The sequence below is a fragment of the Ascaphus truei genome, chromosome 7, assembly GCF_040206685.1.
Source record: "Ascaphus truei isolate aAscTru1 chromosome 7, aAscTru1.hap1, whole genome shotgun sequence".
In the NCBI taxonomy this organism is placed as follows: Eukaryota; Metazoa; Chordata; class Amphibia; order Anura; family Ascaphidae; genus Ascaphus; species Ascaphus truei.
The window spans coordinates 43,121,796-43,145,390 of record NC_134489.1 but is presented as its reverse complement, the minus strand read 5'-3'; the positions used below and the strand labels follow the sequence as shown (position 1 = coordinate 43,145,390).

The window sequence follows — 23,595 nt, the reverse complement described above, 5'->3', positions numbered from 1 at the left end:
AGATCTAATGTAATTTGATGTCAGCCACGAGTACTGAACCCCCCCACCTCCCAGTGAACCCCCCCACCTCCCAGTGAACCCCCCAATCTGTGTCTCCAGTTGATTGCCCCAACACCCCCTCAGGCCCTCACCAATTTGTTCTCGATGAGATCACACACTATCTTGTTGTTGAAATACTCGATGGGGCTCCAGTGGATTCCTTCCTGCACGTACTCTTCCTGCGTGAGATCGACATGAGGTCAGAGGACACAGGTCTGACGTGAGCCTGACCCACTGCCAGGTCTGACGTGAGCCTGACCCACTGCCAGGTCTGACGTGAGCCTGACCCACTGCCAGGTCTGACGTGAGCCTGACCCACTGCCACCGGGTTAAAGGGAGACAAAGTCCATCGCATTTCCATGTGGAAAAATACATTCCTTTCTGACTCCTAAAAAAACAGTCTAACTTATTCAGCATATACCTGTGTACCTTTCCTTCATCGTAAAGGTATCTATTGCATCTGCCACCTGTCTCCATGGGTAATGAGTTCCACACTAACTGCCCTTACTGTAAAGAACCCTTTCCTTTGTTGCTGGTGAAATCTCCTTTCCTCCGACCTTAAGGGATGCCCCGAGTCCTTTGTACTGCCCGTGGGATGAATAGTTCATTTGAAAGCTCCTTGTACTGTCCATGAATATATATATGTATATAGTTATCATATCCCCTCTTAGACGCCTTTTTTTAATGTAAACAGATCTAATTTAGCTAGCCTCTCCTCCAAAATTAGATTGTCCATCCCCTTTATTAATTTGGTGGCTCTTCTCTGCACTTTTTCCAGTTCGATGTCTTTTTATGAAGCGAGGCCCAAATCTGCACTCCATATGCAAGGTGCGGTCTTACTAAAAATGTATAAAGTGGCAAAATGATGCTTTCTTCCCATCCATCCCCAGTTTTATGCATGATAATATTATATTAGCCTTTACCACTACTGCCTGACATTGAGCGCTATACCTAAGCCTGTCTACAAGCACGCCTAAATCCTACTCGGATAGATGGATACATAGACAGACAAGTGGGCAGACACAGAGAGAGACGGACAAGATAGGTAGGTAGATGGATGGGTTGAAGGAAGGAGAAGATCTTCCCACATCTCACCTGTTCGGCTTTCAGTGTCAGCTCAATGAAGATTTGCTGCAGTTTCTCGTTCACAAAGTTGATGCAGAACTGCTCAAAGCCGTTTTTCTGGAGGGGAACAGAAAGTCTGAGCCCCATCTAACGGTCCTGTTAATCGCCTGAACGCTGCACCCCCATCCCTCCCTACCACCCATACATACTGCCCACCCCACCCATACTGCCCACCCCACCCATAGTGCCCACCCCACCCATACTGCCCACCCCACCCATACTGCCCAGCCTACCCATACTGCCCCCCCACCCATACTGCCCACCTCACCCATACTGCCCACCTCACCATACTGCCCACCCCACCCATACAGCCCTCCATCCATATTGCCCACCCCACCCATACTGCCCACCTCACCCATACTGCCCCCTCTCTTACTTGGAATATCTCAAAGCCATATATATCCAGCACACCGATATTATACTCCTCCTGATCCTTCCTTATCGCCTTGTTAACAGCCTGAGAGAGACAGAAACAAGTAGGTCAGAGGAAGAAAGAGTGTGTGAGAGTACTTTTATTCATGTACTGTGTAATCATTATAGCCTACCCCCTATTATTCATGTACTGCGTAATCATTATACCCTACCCACTGTTATTCATGTACTGTGTAATCATTATACCCTACCCCCTATTATTCATGTATTGCGTAATCATTATACCCTACCCCCTGTTATTCATGTACTGTGTAATCATTATACCCTACCCCCTATTATTCATGTACTGCGTAATCATTATAACCCTACCCACTGTTATTCATGTACTGTGTAATCATTATACCCTACCCCTTGTTATTCATGTACTGCGTAATCATTATACCCTACCCCTTGTTATTCATGTACTGTGTAATCATTATACCCTACCCCATGTGTAAGGAGAGAGAGAGAGAGGGTGAGAGAGAGAGAGAGAGAGAGAGAGAGAGAGAGAGAGAGAGAGAGAGAGAGAGAGATAGAGAGATATGGATATGGATATGTTAGGACGCAGGGAAAGCCCCGTCTCTCACCTGCACCAGGTAATCAAAGATTCGAGTGTACAGAGCTTTGGAGAGAGCGTCGCGGGTGAAGCTAGCCTGCTCCGCATTCAGCGTTACATCAATCACCTCGGACTTCCCTCCCCACTTGCTGTCCATCTTGCGGCTGGTCAGTTTCTCCTGCAGCCGTCCACGGTCAATGCCCAGCAAATAGGAGGGAAATTCCAGGACTGGCGGGGGAAAGGGGCAAGAAATTGTGAGAGGAGGAGAGAAGCGAGAGAGGGGATAAGTGAGAGAGGAGGGAAGAAGCAAGAGAGGAGGGGAGAAGTGAGAGAGGAGGGGAGAAGTGAGAGGAGAGTGGGGAGAAGTGAGAGAGAAGAGAGGGGAGGAGAAGTGACAGAGGAGAGGGGAGGAGAAGTGAGCGAGGAGAGAGGGGAGACGGGAGAAGTGAGAGGTGAGAGGAGAGAAGTGTGAGAGGGGAGATGGGAGAAGTGAGAGGGATGAAAGAGAGGGGAGAAGTGAGAGGGATGAAAGAGAGGAGAGAAGTGAGAGGGATGAAAGAGGGGAGAAGTGAGAGACATGAAGATGAGAGAGAGAGGAGAAGGAAATGGGAGTGTATAATGTAGTTATATAACAAACACACTAAGATCCTCACTCACAGGCCTTTTCTCACATTTGTCCACACTTTGCTCCCCTTTCTTAAACTCCCCCCACCTCACACTCTCTTGCTCACCCTCACTTACACCCCCCTCTACACCGCACTCAGTCTCCGCTCTCACCCCCCCCCCCCACCGCACTCACAGTCTCCGCTCACACCCCACTCCACCGCACTCACAGTCTCCGCTCCCACCCCCCTCCCCCGCTGCACTCAGTCTCCGCTCTCACAGCCCCCCTCCGCTGCACTCACCCCCCCTCCCCCGCTGCACTCACAGTCTCCGCTCTCACAGCCCCCCTCCGCTGCACTCACACCCCCTCCCCCGCTGCACTCACAGTCTCCGCTCTCACAGCCCCCCCTCCGCTGCACTCCCAGTCTCCGCTCTCACCCCCCCGTGCTGCACTCACACCCCCTTCCCTCCGCTGCACTCAGTCTCCGCTCTCACCCCCCGCGCTGCACTCACAGTCTCCGCTCTCACCCCCCCTTGCACTCACAGTCTCCGCTCTCACCCTCCCTGCACTCAGTCTCCGCTCTCACCCCCCCCCTGCACTCACAGTCTCCGCTCTCACCCCCCCCTGCACTCACAGTCTCTGCTCTGACACCCCCCTGCACTCACAGTCTCCGCTCTCACAGCCCCCCTGCACTCAGTCTCCGCTCTCACCCCCCCTGCACTCACAGTCTCCGCTCTCACCCCCCCCTGCACTCACAGTCTCCGCTCTCACCCCCCCCTGCACTCACAGTCTCCGCTCTCACCCCCCCTGCACTCACAGTCTCCGCTCTCACACCCCCCCCTGGACTCACAGTCTCCGCTCTCACACCCCCCCCTGGACTCACAGTCTCCGCTCTCACACCCCCCCCTGCACTCACAGTCCTCCCGCTCTCACACACCCCCCCCTGCACTCACAGTCTCCACTCTCACACCCCCCCTGCACTCACAGTCTCCGCTCTCACCCCCCCTGCACTCAGTCTCCACTCTCACCCCCCCTGCACTCACAGTCTCCGCTCTCACCCCCCCCTGCACTCAGTCTCCGCTCTCACCCCCCTGCACTCACAGTCTCCGCTCTCACACCCCCCCCTGCACTCAGTCTCCGCTCTCACACCCCCCCTGCACTCAGTCTCCGCTCTCACCCCCCCCCTGCACTCAGTCTCCGCTCTCACCCCCCCTGCACTCAGTCTCCGCTCTCACCCCCCCCCCCGTGCACTCACAGTCTCCGCTCTCACACCCCCCCTGCACTCACAGTCTCCGCTCTCACCCCCCCTGCACTCAGTCTCCGCTCTCACACCCCCCCTGCACTCACAGTCTCCGCTCTCACACCCCCCCCCTGCACTCACAGTCTCCGCTCTCACACACCCCCTGCACTCACAGTCTCCGCTCTCACCCCCCCCTGCACTCACAGTCTCCGCTCTCACACCCCCCCCCCCTGCACTCACAGTCTCCGCTCTCACACCCCCCTGCACTCACAGTCTCCGCTCTCACCCCCCCCTGCACTCACAGTCTCCGCTCTCACACCCCCCCCTGCACTCACAGTCTCCGCTCTCACCCCCCCCCTGCACTCACAGTCTCCGCTCTCACACCCCCCCCTGCACTCACAGTCTCCGCTCTCACACCCCCCCTGCACTCACAGTCTCCGCTCTCCCCCCCCCCTGCACTCACAGTCTCCGCTCTCACCCCCCCCTGCACTCACAGTCTCCGCTCTCACACCCCCCCCCCTGCACTCACAGTCTCCGCTCTCACCCCCCCCTGCACTCACAGTCTCCGCTCTCTACGGTAGCGTAGTTCCCGCTCTCTTTGAACGTGATGTTCCCCAGGTGAAGGATTCCAGCAACTACCTGCAGCACTGAGGCCCGGGCCTCATGGGAGAGACCCACCACATCCATTGCGGCCTGAGGGGGAAGGGGGGAGATGGGAGGGGCGGTGAGAGAAAGAGGGGTGTGGGGGGGGGGGGGGGGGGAGTGAGAGAGGGGAGAGGGGGGGAGAGAACGGGGGGAGTGAGAGAGGGGAGAGAACAGGGGGGGAGTGAGAGAGGGGAGAGAACAGGGGGGGAGTGAGAGAGGGGAGAGAACGGGGGGAGTGAGAGAGGGGAGAGAACGGGGGGAGTGAGAGAGGGGAGAGAACAGGGGGGGAGTGAGAGAGGGGAGAGAACGGGGGGAGTGAGAGAGGGGAGAGAACGGGGGGAGTGAGAGAGGGGAGAGAACGGGGGGAGTGAGAGAGGGGAGAGAACAGGGGGGGAGTGAGAGAGGGGAGAGAACGGGGGGAGTGAGAGAGGGGAGAGAACGGGGGGAGTGAGAGAGGGGAGAGGGGGGGAGTGGGAGGGGGGAGTTAGAGAGGGGAGAGAACTGGGGGGGGAGTGAGAGGGGAGAGAACTGGGGGGGGGGTGAGAGGGGAGAGAACAAGGGGGAGGGAGAGAACAAAGGGGCGGGAGAGGGGGGAAAATGGGGAGAGGTAAGGATGGAGAAGTAAGATCGGGTAAGAGAGAGGGGGGTGAGAGATAGAGGAGAGGGAGGGAGTGAGAGGAGGGAGAGAAAGAAAGAGGGTAAGGTATGAGAGCAGTAGGAGAGAGAGAGAGAGAGAGAGAGAGAGAGTAAAGTTGAGACTGAGAACTAAAGGGTGGGGAGAAAATTAAAGAGAGAGGATGGAGAGACAGAATGAGAGCAGAGGAGTAAGAGGACTCTCACACTAACCATGGTCTCTGCAAACTCCTTCTTGTCGCTTATGTCGTCCACATTATAAACCGCAGACTGATTCAGGTAATAGTAATAATCCGGGGTGGTGACGCCCAAATTCTCCCTGTCCTCAGGGGTCGCCCCTTCCAGCAGCTGTGACACACACACCATCACATGCACATAGATTGTAAGCTCTGTGGGGCAGGACTCCCTTCCCTGTATGTTATTTATACGGCGTGTCCCTGCATTGCGTCTTATAAATAAGCACACAATACTTCTAATAAATATCATCAGAATTATAATACGCGTAATAATAGTGATAATGAGCTAATAAATACAATGCTTATAATATAGAGGAGGTTGTGTGTTCTGTAGGTTCCTAGTGGCTACTATATATTTCCTATCAAATTAGCATCTATAGTGCTGCTAGGTGTGTTACAAACATGCAACTTGTGAGGCGTTTAGTGTGTGCCAGCGGCTTCCTTCCCGGGGGGGGGGGGGGGCTACAGTGGGCACAGCTTCCTTCCTGGGGGTACAGCAGCCAAACAGTGGGTACAGCTTCCTTCCCGGGGGGTACAGCAGCCAAACAGCGGGCACAGCTTCCTTCCCGGGGGGTACAGCAGCCAAACAGTGGGCACAGCTTCCTTCCCGGGGGGTACAGCAGCCAAACAGCGGGCACAGCTTCCTTCCCGGGGGGGTACAGCAGCCAAACAGCGGGCACATCTTCCTTCCCGGGGGGTACAGCAGCCAAACAGCGGGCACATCTTCCTTCCCGGGGGGTACAGCAGCCAGGAATCAGGGCCGGTAGGTGTTGTGTTGTCCACTTGTTTCACTCCTGTTGAACTCCACACTGGATGTTACTTTAAAAATGGCTACTTTACATGTTGGCTGCTGCTCCCTGCAGAGGAGGCTGCTCCCTGCGTAGGCTGCTCCCTGCGTAGGCTGCTCCCTGCAGAAGAGGCTGCTTCCTGCGTAGACTGCTCCCTGCAGAGGAGGCTGCTCCCTGCATAAGGCTGCTCCCTGCATAGGCTGCTCCCTGCAGAGGAGGCTGCTCCCTGCATAAGGCTGCTCCCTGCAGAGGAGGCTGCTCCCTGCAGAGGAGGCTGCTCCCTGCATAGGCTTCTCCCTGCATAAGGCTGCTCCCTGCAGAGGAGGCTACTCCCTGCATAAGGCTGCTCCCTGCATAAGGCTGCTCCCTGCATAGGTTGCTCCCTGCATAAGGCTGCTCCCTGCGTAGGCTGCTCCCTGCATAAGGCTGCTCCCTGCATAAGGCTGCTCCCTGCAGAGGAGGCTGCTCCCTGCAGAGGAGGCTGCTCCCTGCATAAGGCTGCTCCCTGCAGAGGAGGCTGCTCCCTGCAGAGGAAGCTGCTCCCTGCGTAGGCTGCTCCCTGCATAAGGCTGCTCCCTGCGTAGGCTGCTTCCCCAGTCTGTCTCTAGCTATATATGTCTTACAAGGCACCTGACTAAATAAAGTGCTACCCAGACAGCTCAGTTAGCACGTGTGAGGCATATATCAAAACAAGTGGTATTTCTAAAAAGACTGTTTTCCTACCTGTGTGTTACAAGTTGAAGTTACTAAGACTGACACAGCAAGGGATGATTTGGAGAGACAGGATACAGATATGTGTGTGTGTGTGTGAGCGCCCGCTGGCACGTGCGGTGTCCCAGGCCGTGGGCGCTGGGTCGCTTTCAGAGCTCTCACCTGGTAGAATATATGGAAGTTCCTCTCCCCGGTGTTCTGACTCACAACACGAGACTTCTCCAGGAGGAAGTTGGAGATTTTGCCCCCGTCCGGCTCCCCTCCGCGGCTGAACTGAATCTCAAAGTATTTCCCCTGCCAGAGAGAGAGAGACAGTGACTGGGGACGCACAGGGATGGGGACGCACGGGGGCGCACTGGGAAAGGGACGCACGGGGAAAGGGACGCACGGGGATGGGGACGCACGGGGGCGCACTGGGAAAGGGACGCACGGGGAAAGGGACGCACGGGGAAAGGGACGCACTGGGACAGGTTTTAGCCACTCTCTGCCAGACTGGCCATGGTAACTAAAGTTAGTGAAAGCACCAAGTTCTGGTTTGGACATGTTAGCTTCAGGCAGCGGCGAGACACCCAGGAGATTGCAGAGAGACAGTTAGAGGCACGGGACGGGCGAGAGGGAGAGAGAGATGTGGGTGTCTCTGGCATAGAGACGATACGGAAAGCCAAAAGATTGTATTATTTCCCCAAGAGAAGAGCTGAGCTGCGTGGGACCCCGACAGAAAGAGGGGTGCTCTTACTGGGCAGTTAGTACAGCAGCGGGGCTCATTAACTAAACGCACCGTATCTCCACGCAATCGTGCGCATGAAACAGCCGCTGTGCTTTAGTAACTTAGCCCAGTAACCTGCGCCTCCGTTCCCCGCCCGTAATAGGGCGCGACTGAACGGGGTGCCCCCCGCGGAAGCAGAAATATGTTTTCGGGATTCCACCTCCGAGGCGGCTGCACATAAAGCACTTCGCCAAATAAAGGACATTGCTACTTCAGCGCGTCTTAACCTCTTCCATGCCAGAGGGGCCGCAGCGCGTCGCTTTTGCACGCGATTCTCCATCGCACACTCACAAATCTGCTGGAATTGTTGTTTCTCACGGTCTTCGCATTACCGAAAGCCTCCAGCAGGGGGTTGGATTTCAGAATAATGTCCTTCACGTGCTGTATGCAGGTGAAAAGGCAGATTTCACGTATTCAACTAAGTCATTATACATTATACATTATACATTATACATTATACATGCACACTGGTATACAGTGTTTATTTAAAAAAAATTAAATATATATAACTTATTCAATATGGGAAACATGAATTAAGGCCAATAAACATATATGATAGAAAGCACATTGGTGGAACCCCAGGGTCCAGTGAACGCGCTGTTACATTGTAATAAGCGAAGACAACTAGAAACTGTCACACATATAAAGGGTTAACATGTGCAGCTTAGGGAAAAGAAGGGTGAGGGGGATATGAGAGGAACTGTCACATATATAAATAGTTAATATGTACCTGCTAATATTCCCGTACCTGCTGCCACACTGTGTGTGCCTATGTATGCTCCCATACCTGCTGCCGCACTGTGTGTGCCTATGTAGGCTCCCTTACCTGCTGCCACACTGTGTGTGCCTATGTATGCTCCCTTACCTGCTGCCGCACTGTGTGTGCCTATGTATGCTCCCTTACCTGCTGCCGCACTGTGTGTGCCTATGTATGCTCCCTTACCTGCTGCCGCACTGTGTGTGCCTATGTATGCTCCCTTACCTGCTGCCGCACTGTGTGTGCCTATGTATGCTCCCTTACCTGCTGCCGCACTGTGTGTGCCTATGTATGCTCCCTTACCTGCTGCCGCACTGTGTGTGCCTATGTATGCTCCCTTACCTGCTGCCGCACTGTGTGTGCCTATGTATGCTCCCTTACCTGCTGCCGCACTGTGTGTGCCTATGTATGCTCCCTTACCTGCTGCCGCACTGTGTGTGCCTATGTATGCTCCCTTACCTGCTGCCGCACTGTGTGTGCCTATGTATGCTCCCTTACCTGCTGTCGCACTGTGTGTGCCTATGTATGCTCCCTTACCTGCTGCCGCACTGTGTGTGCCTATGTATGCTCCCTTACCTGCTGCCGCACTGTGTGTGCCTATGTATGCTCCCTTACCTGCTGCCGCACTGTGTGTGCCTATGTATGCTCCCTTACCTGCTGCCGCACTGTGTGTGCCTATGTATGCTCCCTTACCTGCTGCCACACTGTGTGTGCCTATGTATGCTCCCTTACCTGCTGCCACACTGTGTGTGCCTATGTATGCTCCCTTACCTGCTGCCACACTGTGTGTGCCTATGTATGCTCCCCTACCTTCTGCCACACTGTGTGTGCCTATGTATGCTCCGCTACCTGCTGCCACACTGTGTGTGCCTATGTATGCTCCCCTACCTGCTGCCACACTGTGTGTGCCTATGTATGCTCCCCTACCTGCTGCCACACTGTGTGTGCCTATGTATGCTCCCTTACCTGCTGCCACACTGTGTGTGCCTATGTATGCTCCCTTACCTGCTGCCACACTGTGTGTGCCTATGTATGCTCCCTTACCTGCTGCCACACTGTGTGTGCCTATGTATGCTCCCCTACCTGCTGCCACACTGTGTGTGCCTATGTATGCTCCCTTACCTGCTGCCACACTGTGTGTGCCTATGTATGCTCCCGTACCTGCTGCCGCACTGTGTGTGCCTATGTATGCTCCCTTACCTGCTGCCGCACTGTGTGTGCCTATGTATGCTCCCTTACCTGCTGCCACACTGTGTGTGCCTATGTATGCTCCCTTACCTGCTGCCACACTGTGTGTGCCTATGTATGCTCCCTTACCTGCTGCCACACTGTGTGTGCCTATGTATGCTCCCCTACCTTCTGCCACACTGTGTGTGCCTATGTATGCTCCGCTACCTGCTGCCACACTGTGTGTGCCTATGTATGCTCCCCTACCTGCTGCCACACTGTGTGTGCCTATGTATGCTCCCTTACCTGCTGCCACACTGTGTGTGCCTATGTATGCTCCCTTACCTGCTGCCACACTGTGTGTGCCTATGTATGCTCCCTTACCTGCTGCCACACTGTGTGTGCCTATGTATGCTCCCTTACCTGCTGCCACACTGTGTGTGCCTATGTATGCTCCCCTACCTGCTGCCACACTGTGTGTGCCTATGTATGCTCCCTTACCTGCTGCCACACTGTGTGTGCCTATGTATGCTCCCGTACCTGCTGCCACACTGTGTGTGCCTATGTATGCTCCCGTACCTGCTGCCACACTGTGTGTGCCTATGTATGCTCCCGTACCTGCTGCCACACTGTGTGTGCCTATGTATGCTCCCCTACCTGCTGCCACACTGTGTGTGCCTATGTATGCTCCCTTACCTGCTGCCACTCTGTGTGTGCCTATGTATGCTCCCCTACCTGCTGCCACACTGTGTGTGCCTATGTATGCTCCCGTACCTTCTGCCACACTGTGTGTGCCTATGTATGCTCCCGTACCTGCTGCCACACTGTGTGTGCCTATGTATGCTCCCGTACCTGCTGCCACACTGTGTGTGCCTATGTATGCTCCCGTACCTGCTGCCACACTGTGTGTGCCTATGTATGCTCCCGTACCTGCTGCAACACTGTGTGTGCCTATGTATGCTCCCCTACCTGCTGCCACACTGTGTGTGCCTATGTATGCTTACCTGCTGCCGCACTGTGTGTGCCTATGTATGCTCCCGTACCTGCTGCAACACTGTGTGTGCCTATGTATGCTCCCCTACCTGCTGCCACACTGTGTGTGCCTATGTATGCTTACCTGCTGCCGCACTGTGTGTGCCTATGTATGCTCCCTTACCTGCTGCCGCACTGTGTGTGCCTATGTATGCTCCCTTACCTGCTGTCGCACTGTGTGTGCCTATGTATGCTCCCTTACCTGCTGCCACACTGTGTGTGCCTATGTATGCTCCCCTACCTGCTGCCACACTGTGTGTGCCTATGTATGCTCCCTTACCTGCTGCCACACTGTGTGTGCCTATGTATGCTCCCGTACCTGCTGCCACACTGTGTGTGCCTATGTATGCTTACCTGCTGCCACACTGTGGGTGCCTATGCTCCCCTACCTGCTGCCACAGTATGCTCCCTTACCTGCTGCCACACTGTGTGTGCCTATGTATGCTCCCTTACCTGCTGCCACTCTGTGTGTGCCTATGTATGCTCCCCTACCTGCTGCCACACTGTGTGTGCCTATGTATGCTCCCTTACCTGCTGCCACACTGTGTGTGCCTATGTATGCTCCCCTACCTGCTGCCACACTGTGTGTGCCTATGTATGCTCCCTTACCTGCTGCCACACTGTGTGTGCCTATGTATGCTCCCGTACCTGCTGCCACACTGTGTGTGCCTATGTATGCTTACCTACTGCCACACTGTGTGTGCCTATGTATGCTCCCTTACCTGCTGCCACACTGTGTGTGCCTATGTATGCTCCCTTACCTGCTGCCACTCTGTGTGTGCCTATGTATGCTGCCCTACCTGCTGCCACACTGTGTGTGCCTATGTATGCTCCCTTACCTGCTGCCACACTGTGTGTGCCTATGTATGCTCCCCTACCTGCTGCCACACTGTGTGTGCCTATGTATGCTCCCTTACCTGCTGCCACACTGTGTGTGCCTATGTATGCTCCCTTACCTGCTGCCACACTGTGTGTGCCTATGTATGCTCCCTTACCTGCTGCCACACTGTGTGTGCCTATGTATGCTCCCTTACCTGCTGCCACTCTGTGTGTGCCTATGTATGCTCCCTTACCTGCTGCCACACTGTGTGTGCCTATGTATGCTCCCTTACCTGCTGCCACACTGTGTGTGCCTATGTATGCTCCCGTACCTGCTGCCACACTGTGTGTGCCTATGTATGCTCCCTTACCTGCTGCCACACTGTGTGTGCCTATGTATGCTTACCTGCTGCCACACTGTGTGTGCCTATGTATGCTCCCTTACCTGCTGCCACACTGTGTGTGCCTATGTATGCTCCCTTACCTGCTGCCACTCTGTGTGTGCCTATGTATGCTCCCCTACCTGCTGCCACACTGTGTGTGCCTATGTATGCTCCCTTACCTGCTGCCACACTGTGTGTGCCTATGTATGCTCCCTTACCTGCTGCCACACTGTGTGTGCCTATGTATGCTCCCTTACCTGCTGCCGCTCTGTGTGTGCCTATGTATGCTCCCTTACCTGCTGCCGCACTGTGTGTGCCTATGTATGCTCCCTTACCTGCTGCCGCACTGTGTGTGCCTATGTATGCTCCCTTACCTGCTGCCACACTGTGTGTGCCTATGTATGCTCCCTTACCTGCTGCCACTCTGTGTGTGCCTATGTATGCTCCCCTACCTGCTGCCACACTGTGTGTGCCTATGTATGCTCCCTTACCTGCTGCCACACTGTGTGTGCCTATGTATGCTCCCTTACCTGCTGCCACACTGTGTGTGCCTATGTATGCTTACCTGCTGCCACACTGTGTGTGCCTATGTATGCTCCCTTACCTGCTGCCACACTGTGTGTGCCTATGTATGCTCCCCTACCTGCTGCCACACTGTGTGTGCCTATGTATGCTCCCTTACCTGCTGCCACACTGTGTGTGCCTATGTATGCTCCCTTACCTGCTGCCACACTGTGTGTGCCTATGTATGCTCCCCTACCTGCTGCCGCACTGTGTGTGCCTATGTATGCTCCCTTACCTGCTGCCGCACTGTGTGTGCCTATGTATGCTCCCTTACCTGCTGCCGCACTGTGTGTGCCTATGTATGCTCACTTACCTGCTGTGCCTATGTATGCTCCCTTACCTGCTGCCACACTGTGTGTGCCTATGTATGCTCCCTTACCTGCTGTCACACTGTGTGTGCCTATGTATGCTCCCCTACCTGCTGCCACACTGTGTGTGCCTATGTATGCTCCCTTACCTGCTGCCGCACTGTGTGTGCCTATGTATGCTCCCCTACCTGCTGCCACACTGTGTGTGCCTATGTATGCTCCCTTACCTGCTGCCGCACTGTGTGTGCCTATGTATGCTCCCCTACCTGCTGCCGCACTGTGTGTGCCTATGTATGCTCCCTTACCTGCTGCCGCACTGTGTGTGCCTATGTATGCTCCCTTACCTGCTGCCGCACTGTGTGTGCCTATGTATGCTCCCTTACCTGCTGTCGCACTGTGTGTGCCTATGTATGCTCCCTTACCTGCTGACGCACTGTGTGTGCCTATGTATGCTCCCTTACCTGCTGCCACACTGTGTGTGCCTATGTATGCTCCCCTACCTGCTGTCACACTGTGTGTGCCTATGTATGCTCCCCTACCTGCTGCCGCACTGTGTGTGCCTATATATGCTCCCTTACCTGCTGCCACACTGTGTGTGCCTATGTATGCTCCCTTACCTGCTGCCACACTGTGTGTGCCTATGTATGCTCCCTTACCTGCTGCCACACTGTGTGTGCCTATGTATGCTCCCCTACCTGCTGCCACACTGTGTGTGCCTATGTATGCTCCCGTACCTGCTGCCGCACTGTGTGTGCCTATGTATGCTCCCGTACCTGCTGCCGCACTGTGTGTGCCTATGTATGCTCCCTTACCTGCTGCCGCACTGTGTGTGCCTATGTATGCTCCCTTACCTGCTGCCGCACTGTGTGTGCCTATGTATGCTCCCTTACCTGCTGCCGCACTGTGTGTGCCTATGTATGCTCCCTTACCTGCTGTCGCACTGTGTGTGCCTATGTATGCTCCCTTACCTGCTGTCGCACTGTGTGTGCCTATGTATGCTCCCTTACCTGCTGCCGCACTGTGTGTGCCTATGTATGCTCCCTTACCTGCTGCCGCACTGTGTGTGCCTATGTATGCTCCCTTACCTGCTGCCGCACTGTGTGTGCCTATGTATGCTCCCGTACCTGCTGCCGCACTGTGTGAGCCTATGTATGCTCCCTTACCTGCTGCCGCACTGTGTGTGCCTATGTATGCTCCCTTACCTGCTGCCGCACTGTGTGTGCCTATGTATGCTCCCTTACCTGCTGTCACACTGTGTGTGCCTATGTATGCTCTCTTACCTGCTGTCGCACTGTGTGTGCCTATGTATGCTCCCTTACCTGCTGCCGCACTGTGTGTGCCTATGTATGCTCCCTTACCTGCTGCCGCACTGTGTGTGCCTATGTATGCTCCCTTACCTGCTGCCACACTGTGTGTGCCTATGTATGCTCCCTTACCTGCTGCCGCACTGTGTGTGCCTATGTATGCTCCCGTACCTGCTGCCGCACTGTGTGAGCCTATGTATGCTCCCTTACCTGCTGCCGCACTGTGTGTGCCTATGTATGCTCCCTTACCTGCTGTCGCACTGTGTGTGCCTATGTATGCTCCCTTACCTGCTGCCGCACTGTGTGTGCCTATGTATGCTCCCTTACCTGCTGCCGCACTGTGTGTGCCTATGTATGCTCCCTTACCTGCTGCCACACTGTGTGTGCCTATGTATGCTCCCTTACCTGCTGCCACACTGTGTGTGCCTATGTATGCTCCCTTACCTGCTGCCGCACTGTGTGTGCCTATGTATGCTCCCTTACCTGCTGCCACACTGTGTGTGCTTATGTATGCTCCCCTACCTGCTGCCACACTGTGTGTGCCTATGTATGCTCCCCTAAAAGCTGCCGCACTGTGTGTGCCTATGTATGCTCCCTTACCTGCTGCCACACTGTGTGTGCCTATGTATGCTCCCTTACCTGCTGCCACACTGTGTGTGCCTATGTATGCTCCCTTACCTGCTGCCACACTGTGTGTGCCTATGTATGCTCCCCTACCTGCTGCCACACTGTGTGTGCCTATGTATGCTCCCGTACCTGCTGCCGCACTGTGTGTGCCTATGTATGCTCCCGTACCTGCTGCCGCACTGTGTGTGCCTATGTATGCTCCCTTACCTGCTGCCGCACTGTGTGTGCCTATGTATGCTCCCTTACCTGCTGCCGCACTGTGTGTGCCTATGTATGCTCCCGTACCTGCTGCCGCACTGTGTGTGCCTATGTATGCTCCCTTACCTGCTGCCGCACTGTGTGTGCCTATGTATGCTCCCTTACCTGCTGCCGCACTGTGTGTGCCTATGTATGCTCCCTTACCTGCTGTCACACTGTGTGTGCCTATGTATGCTCCCTTACCTGCTGCCGTACTGTGTGTGCCTATGTATGCTCCCTTACCTGCTGCCGCACTGTGTGTGCCTATGTATGCTCCCTTACCTGCTGCCACACTGTGTGTGCCTATGTATGCTCCCTTACCTGCTGCCACACTGTGTGTGCCTATGTATGCTCCCTTACCTGCTGCCACACTGTGTGTGCCTATGTATGCTCCCTTACCTGCTGCCGCACTGTGTGTGCCTATGTATGCTCCCCTACCTGCACTTTGGAGCCTCCTCCAGACACCTTGGAGACGTATCCCATGATATATTTAGCAGCCACCGTCTTCCCTGCTCCACTCTCCCCGCTGCAAGAGAGACAGCACAGGCAATTACTCCCCCTGCGCGCGCACGCCACACACACACACACACACACACACACACACACACACACACACACACACACACACGTGTGTGCGTGTGGAAGAAACAAAGCTTCACCCTTGTTTTAGGAAAACTGTCTGCCAGAGACTTTTATTATTGTGGAGAAGAGAGGCTGTAACCGCAGGACCTGGGAGATCACTGGGGAGACTACACCCAGCAGTGGGGAGACACGGGCTGGGGAGGACGGGATGATGATACACATATACATACACAAACAGTGTGTGTGTGTGCGCGTAGGGCAGTGTGCTTTTTAGAGTTCCTACAGTCAAACGGACTCTCTTAATAATAAGCCTTTTTAAAGGCATGTTTGGACTTTTACACCAAGTTTTATTGTTCCTCGCTTATTGAGGCGTGTCGGTGAAACACAAGATCGCCAGTAGCATTTGTACAGCAGAGTACAACAGAGCAAACATCGCGAGAACAGCTGACCGAGAGGAGAAGGAGCCAGAGTGCAGTCGCTCTGTAACATCAGGAGGCTGAGAGGGGACGGCGTCCTGTGCTTCCCTGGGTGTTCTGCTGCCTGTGCTGCTGTGAGAGATTTATACCGACGTGCTTGTTTTATCTACCACTTTGTAAGTAGGATCAGTGCTGGCCTTGTGGAAACCTTAAGAGACAGGGGTGCCCAATGCTACATCCAATTGACAAAACATATATGATGAAAAGTATAAAGTAAAATACTTCAATAATAATAATATTAAATACTTGGTTATTTAGTTAACCCTTTGGCCAAAGGCGTCATAAGCCTGCATACCAACGTCAAGGTATAACCAAGATAATACAGGTCCTACACTACACTACATTATATTATTATTATTGAAGTATTTTACTTTATACTTTTCATCATATATGTTTTGTCAATGGGATGTAGCATTGGGCACTCCCTGTCTCTTGTTGTATACCATTGCCACGCTCAGTAGCTCTCTGGTTGACATAAATATATATTCATTATGTGGTGGGTGTGGGAGTTTGAGCTAGCTGGGAATGTGTGTTAATTGTGGAAACCTTAATTATACGTACTTCACCATATTGGCTCTTCTTTCTTTATTTTAGCTTTCCAGTCCCCCCTTTATTACTGGACATTCAAAGTTTGTATCCACATGCGTGTTTATTATTTGTAAACACTGTATATATAGGTTGCGCCTTCTGTTCTTCTCTCTCTCTCTCTCTCTCTCTCTCTCTCTCTCTCTCTCTCTCTCTCTCTCTCTCTCTCTCTCTCTCTCTCTCTCTCTCTCTCTCTCTCTCTCTCTCTCTCTCTCTCTCTATATATATATATATATATATATATATATATATGGTTTTGTGTGTAACCTACACATTGTGGCAGCCGCAGCATCCTATATATTTCTTATTCACAGTTTGATATAATATTTTGCGTACTATTGTATTTTCTTTGTGTATCTATATATCTATCTATATCTATATATATCTATATATATATATATATATATATATATATATATAGATATTTATATATATATATATAGATAGATATATATATAGATATAGATAGATATATAGATACACATAGATACACATAGATATATAGATACACATCTATATATATATATATATATATATATATAAACAAAAAAAGAGAGAGAGCGCACGCCCCATAGCATAACACTGTTGTATATTTATTTAAAATAGGGGAAGGGAAGGAACAGGGGGGGGGGGGAATCAAACTCACAAGATGTAAGAATATAAAAGGCAGTTTGTGAATAATATCACCACCATCCGGTTCTGCTGGGCAAAATCACCTCCCGACCGCTGATCAGGACGGCTGCAAACCGGATACCAGGGACGCCGCTACACCGTTTATCTGCTGCCCAAATTCAGCTCTGGAGAGCTGAATTTGGGCAGCAGATAAACGGTGTAGCGGCGTCCCTGGTATCCGGTTTGCAGCCGTCCTGATCAGCGGTCGGGAGGTGATTTTGCCCAGCAGAACCGGATGGTGGTGATATTATTCACAAACTGCCTTTTATATTCTTACATCTTGTGAGTTTGATTCCCCCCCCCCCCCTGTTCCTTCCCTTCCCCTATTTTAAATAAATATACAACAGTGTTATGCTATGGGGCGTGCGCTCTCTCTCTTTTTTTGCTTGTAGGTACTCGTGGAGGTGGTTTATCCCATTTGAGAGCAGCCGAAGACCCCCTTGTATACATCCATACCAATTTATATGGACTGACTATTGAAGGACTGGTTGGACTTTTTATATTTTTTTCATGTTTTTCATTTTTTAGCACTTTTTGTATTGTATATATATATATATTTTTTTAATAATATTTTTCATATTTGTTATATATTCTTTAAGGTGTTGTGTTATGTAGAATAGAATTTCTAATATCACGGTTAGGTATAAATTATCCATTATTGCACATTTGTAGTTTAGGTAAAATTTTAGGTACACTTTAAGAATCATATGCACTTTATTTATATAGAATCACTACAGTTCATTCACTTATAGTTCACCTAGTACTACTCTGGCGCCACATTTTTTTGTTCTCATATATATATATATATATATATATATGATATGTGTGTATGTTTGAAGGGAAAAGTCACTTTCTCTCCCTCTCCATTATCCCTGAACGAATCTTTACCGGCCTGTGCATTTCTGTCTGCATATATGCACTGTAATGGGCTGTGTAACAAATGTAATATCATGGAAGAAGTGTTCCCACTGCGGTGACGGTGCCGCGCTGAGTGTCGGTGCCGCGCTGAGTGTCGGTGCCGCGCTGAGTGTCGGTGCCGCGCTGAGTGTCGGTGCCGCGCTGAGTGTCGGTGCCGCGCTGAGTGTCGGTGCCGCGCTGAGTGTCGGTGCCGCGCTGAGTGTCGGTGCCGCGCTGAGTGTCGGTGCCGCGCTGAGTGTCGGTGCCGCGCTGAGTGTCAGTGCCGCTGCACCTGGGGTCTGCTCACCTGATGATCACACACTGGTTTTCTCCGTCTATCAGCATATTCCGATACATAGTATCTGCCAGAGCGTAGATGTGAGGCGGGTTCTCATACTGAGCCTGGGGAGACACGGGGGGGGGGGGGGGTCATTGTAACGTAACAGGGTTAGGGGGGTGTCTTGCCTATAGGGGGGGGGACCTGAGGACTTCTGTCTCCCTGAAATCCCATAACAGAGACACACTATTATACATCCGGGATTCTGCAAACCCCATTCTCATATATAATCATAATAAAGATCGGGACCCAAACCTGCTTCACTCACTTCAAAGACAAGCATCTTACCACTTTCTGCCATTATCACCTAGCATACAGTGCTTCCACTGCAGCAAGGGATTCTGGGAAATGACATGCAAATGAGCAGTGTCACCCTTTGCCTCAAATATATATATAAATATATAGAGAGAGATATAGCTATAGATGTATCAGTACCGTGTTAGCCGAGCTTAATAATCAAAAATGAATAGACGATACCGTTCTGTGGCTAACGAAATGCTTTTATTTGTGCGAGCTTTCGCGATACACTGATCTCTTCTTCCGGCGATGTTACAATGGATAAAGCAGACAAGGGGTTTTACGTACAAACAGTGTCTTCTGGAATGTATCTGTGACTGAAGCCTATCCCTCCCCCTGTGCAGTATGCGATTTATGACTTAAGGTGTTAAATGGTCCCTGAATGTTAGTGATGTAAGAGTGAGTGTTTGTGTGTGTGTGTAAATATAAATGTATAAGTGCCCACAGTGTGCACACACCTTGCCAGAGAGCGGTGCGGTCATTATTAATAGACTGCAGTACTGCAGCAGGTCACTGAGGGGCAGCACAGAGCTGTGAGATGCCCACACTACATGAACAAGTCCCAGCACTGCCAGGTTGTCACATGCGTGTGAGCGGAAGCTGTGGGCTCAGGTGATCTGCATGGAGCCGGTGACTCACTTCCTGATAAGCCCCCCCTACCTGCATACCTTCATTTCCCACCATCCTCCCTGCCTCGTTCTCTCTAGGACATCATTATTCTCTCTGGTAAACGGAGAGAGTCCCAGCCAGTCCGGCTTCTCTCTGAACCCCTGAATACAGCGTGAGGCCTGAGGCAGATACAGACAACGCTGCCGTTTAAAATATCCCACCTCATCCCCATTATATTTCTACTTATCGTTTGGGATATAAAAAAATGGCTGCTAGCAAATGAATTGCGGGTGAGACCATGAACATGAGGCATATTAAATATCATATAACGCTGTCTGCTGCATTTCATCCCCAAGGCCAGCGAAGACCAACAATTCCCAAAGTGGGGGTTTCCATAAGACCCTGGTTATAAAGACCCTTAACTCACGGCTCCTTGGTATATTTCAATCTCTCGCTCTGTGAAATAAGGCAGCTGCTTGAAAGGGTTCACAGAAATCAGTACGGGTCCGATGTATGTCTGAGGCATTAAGGAGCGAACATTTACTGTCAATACTGAAAATATCCCACTCTAATGCAGTGTGTTTTGCTTAAGGAACCCTATAATTATAGTGTGAGATTCTGCAGAACCCCAACCCTCTCTAATAGCGCATCTGAGATCAGATATATTGTAAGGAACCCCAATCCTCTCTAATAGCACATCTGAGATCAGATATATTGTAAGGAACCCCAACCCTCTCTAATAGCGCGTCTGAGATCAGATGCATTGCAAGGAACCCCAACCCTCTCTAATAGCGCGTCTGAGATCAGATGCATTGTAAGGAACCCCAACCCTCTCTAATAGAGCATCTGAGATCAGATATATTGTAAGGAACCACAACCCTCTCTAATAGCGCGTCTGAGATCAGATGCATTGTAAGGAATCCCAACCCTCTCTAATACCGCGTCTGAGATCAGATGCATTGTAAGGAACTCCAACCCTCTCTAATAGCGCATTTGAGATCAGATACTTTGTAAGGAACCCCAACCCTCTCTAATAGCGCATCTGAGATCAGATGCATTGTAAGGAACTCCAACCCTCTCTAATATCGCGTCTGAGATCAGATGCATTGTAAGGAACTCCAACCCTCTCTAATAGCGCATTTGAGATCAGATACTTTGTAAGGAACCCCAACCCTCTCTAATAGCGCATCTGAGATCAGATGCATTGTAAGGATCTCCAACCCTCTCTAATAGCGCGTCTGAGATCAGATACTTGTAAGGAACCCCAACCCTCTCTAATAGCGCGTCTGAGATCAGATGCATTGTAAGGAACCCCAACCCTCTCTAATAGCGCTTCTGTGATCAGATGCATTGTAAGGAACCCCAACCCTCTCTAATAGCGCTTCTGTGATCAGATGCATTGTAAGGAACCCTAACCCTCTCTAATAGCACGCCTGAGATCACATGCCCTGTAAGAAACCCCAACCCTCTCTAATAGCGCGTCTGAGATCAGATGCTTTGTAAGGAACCCCAACCCTCTCTAATAGCGCGTATGAGATCAGATGCATTGTAAGGAACTCCAACCCTCTCTAATAGCGCGTCTGAGATCAGATGCATTGTAAGGAACCCCAACCCTCTCTAATAGCGCGTCTGAGATCAGATGCATTGTAAGGAACCCCAACCCTCTCTAATAGCGCGTCTGAGATCAGATGCATTGTAAGGAACTCCAACCCTCTCTAATAGCGCGTCTGAGATCAGATACTTTGTAAGGAACCCCAACCCTCTCTAATAGCGCTTCTGTGATCAGATGCATTGTTAGGAACCCCACCCTCTCTAATAGTGCTTCTGAGATCAGATGCATTGTAAGGAACCCCAACCCTCTCTAATAGCACGCCTGAGATCACATGCCCTGTAAGAAACCCCAACCCTCTCTAATAGCGCGTCTGAGATCAGATGCTTTGTAAGGAACCCCAACCCTCTCTAATAGCGCGTCTGAGATCAGATGCTTTGTAAGGAACCCCAACCCTCTCTAATAGCGCGTCTGAGATCAGATGCATTGTAAGGAACCCCAACCCTCTCTAATAGCACGCCTGAGATCACATGCCCTGTAAGAAACCCCAACCCTCTCTAATAGCGCGTCTGATATCACATGCCCTGTAAGGAACCCCAACCCTCTCTAATAGCGCGTCTGAGATCAGATGCATTGTAAGGAACCCCAACCCTCTCTAATAGCGCGTCTGAGATCAGATGCATTGTAAGGAACCCCAACCCTCTCTAATATTGCGTCTGAGATCAGATGCATTGTAAGGAACCCCAACCCTCTCTAATAGCGCATCTGAGATCAGATGCATTGTAAGGAACCCCAACCCTCTCTAATAGTGCTTCTAAGATCAGATGCATTGTAAGGAACCCCAACCCTCTCTAATAGCGCGTCTGAGATCAGATGCATTGTAAGGAACCCCAACCCTCTCTAATAGCGCGTCTGAGATCAGATGCATTGTAAGGAACTCCAACCCTCTCTAATAGCGCGTCTGAGATCAGATACTTTGTAAGGAACCCCAACCCTCTCTAATAGCGCTTCTGTGATCAGATGCATTGTAAGGAACCCCACCCTCTCTAATAGTGCTTCTGAGATCAGATGCATTGTAAGGAACCCCAACCCTCTCTAATAGCACGCCTGAGATCACATGCCCTGTAAGAAACCCCAACCCTCTCTAATAGCGCGTCTGAGATCAGATGCTTTGTAAGGAACCCCAACCCTCTCTAATAGCGCGTCTGAGATCAGATGCTTTGTAAGGAACCCCAACCCTCTCTAATAGCGCGTCTGAGATCAGATGCATTGTAAGGAACCCCAACCCTCTCTAATAGCGCGTCTGATATCACATGCCCTGTAAGGAACCCCAACCCTCTCTAATAGCGCGTCTGAGATCAGATGCATTGTAAGGAACCCCAACCCTTTCTAATAGCGCGTCTGAGATCAGATGCATTGTAAGGAACCCCAACCCTCTCTAATATTGCGTCTGAGATCAGATGCATTGTAAGGAACCCCAACCCTCTCTAATAGCGCATCTGAGATCAGATGCATTGTAAGGAACCCCAACCCTCTCTAATAGTGCTTCTAAGATCAGATGCATTGTAAGGAACCCCAACCCTCTCTAATAGCGCGTCTGAGATCAGATGCATTGTAAGGAACCCCATCCCTCTCTAATAGCGCGTCTGAGATCAGATGCATTGTAAGGATACAAAAATATAATCGTCCATGTAGCGTTTCTTCAGGTTCTCCATGATCGCTTCCTCGCTGATCTTGGATAGAAGAACCATATCATCCACGCCGCTCTGCCGCACATTCTGTGTCTGCCAATGGTAACGCTCCTTACTGCCCTGTGGGGAGGCACCGCGGGAGTTAGAGTATCAGGAAAAACAAAGACAATGCGCAGGACCACAGGGCTGAAGGTATCTGATAAAGGAGCCCGGGGCTTCGAGAAGTGCAATTAATCAGTTAATCAGTGGGAGATTAATGATCTCTGGATATAAATGATCTAGTGCATGATAATGTAAGTGTAACCCCATCAAGGGACTACAATTTGAGTTAAAGGGTTAATGGCTTTAAAGGGTTAACTGCATGGGGGTGACTTTGCAGGAAAGAAGCCACGCCCACTTTCTTTATATAGATTGCAAGCTCTCCGGGGCAGGGATTTCCTTTCCTATGGTCTGACTTTGCCTCTCTTATTGGTTTATTATAATTCCCCGTACTGTATGGTCTTTGTGAAGCGCACACTGTCGGCGCTATATAAGTAAAGACATGCATACATAAAATGTGTTACCCGGAAGTAACATAATATATGTCATGGACAGTTAGGGATAATATATGTTATGGACAGTTAGGGATAACTTATGTCATGGACAGTTAGGGATAATATATGTTATGGACAGTTAGGGATAACTTATGTCATGGACAGTTAGGGATAATATATGTTATGGACAGTTAGGGATAACTTATGTCATGGACAGTTAGGGATAATATATGTTATGGGCAGTTAGGGATAACTTATGTCATGGACAGTTAGGGATAATATATGTCATGGACAGTTAGGGATAATATATGTTATGGACAGTTAGGGATAATATATGTTATGGGCAGTTAGGGATAACTTATGTCATGGACAGTTAGGGATAATATATGTTATGGACAGTTAGGGATAATATATG

General features: G+C 51.3%; 1 protein-coding gene across 2 annotated transcripts in view; it reads right to left on the bottom strand.

The window, feature by feature from the left end:
- The window catches only part of LOC142499115 (unconventional myosin-Ie-like), a 61,371-nt gene that overhangs the window by 18,214 nt on the left and 19,562 nt on the right, over positions 1–23,595 (bottom strand). The window contains exons 2-13 of one of the 2 annotated variants that reach the window (XM_075608027.1): positions 22,630–22,767; positions 19,835–19,924; positions 18,472–18,566; positions 15,391–15,478; positions 8,046–8,135; positions 7,151–7,282; positions 5,467–5,601; positions 4,536–4,668; positions 2,163–2,359; positions 1,541–1,621; positions 1,135–1,221; positions 132–218 (exon numbers count right to left, since the gene is read on the bottom strand). In XM_075608027.1, the coding sequence (XP_075464142.1) occupies positions 132–218; positions 1,135–1,221; positions 1,541–1,621; positions 2,163–2,359; positions 4,536–4,668; positions 5,467–5,601; positions 7,151–7,282; positions 8,046–8,135; positions 15,391–15,478; positions 18,472–18,566; positions 19,835–19,924; positions 22,630–22,767 (1,353 nt within the window). The remainder of the gene's footprint in view (positions 1–131; positions 219–1,134; positions 1,222–1,540; positions 1,622–2,162; positions 2,360–4,535; positions 4,669–5,466; positions 5,602–7,150; positions 7,283–8,045; positions 8,136–15,390; positions 15,479–18,471; positions 18,567–19,834; positions 19,925–22,629; positions 22,768–23,595) is intronic. The other variant, XM_075608028.1, reaches the window with a different exon arrangement.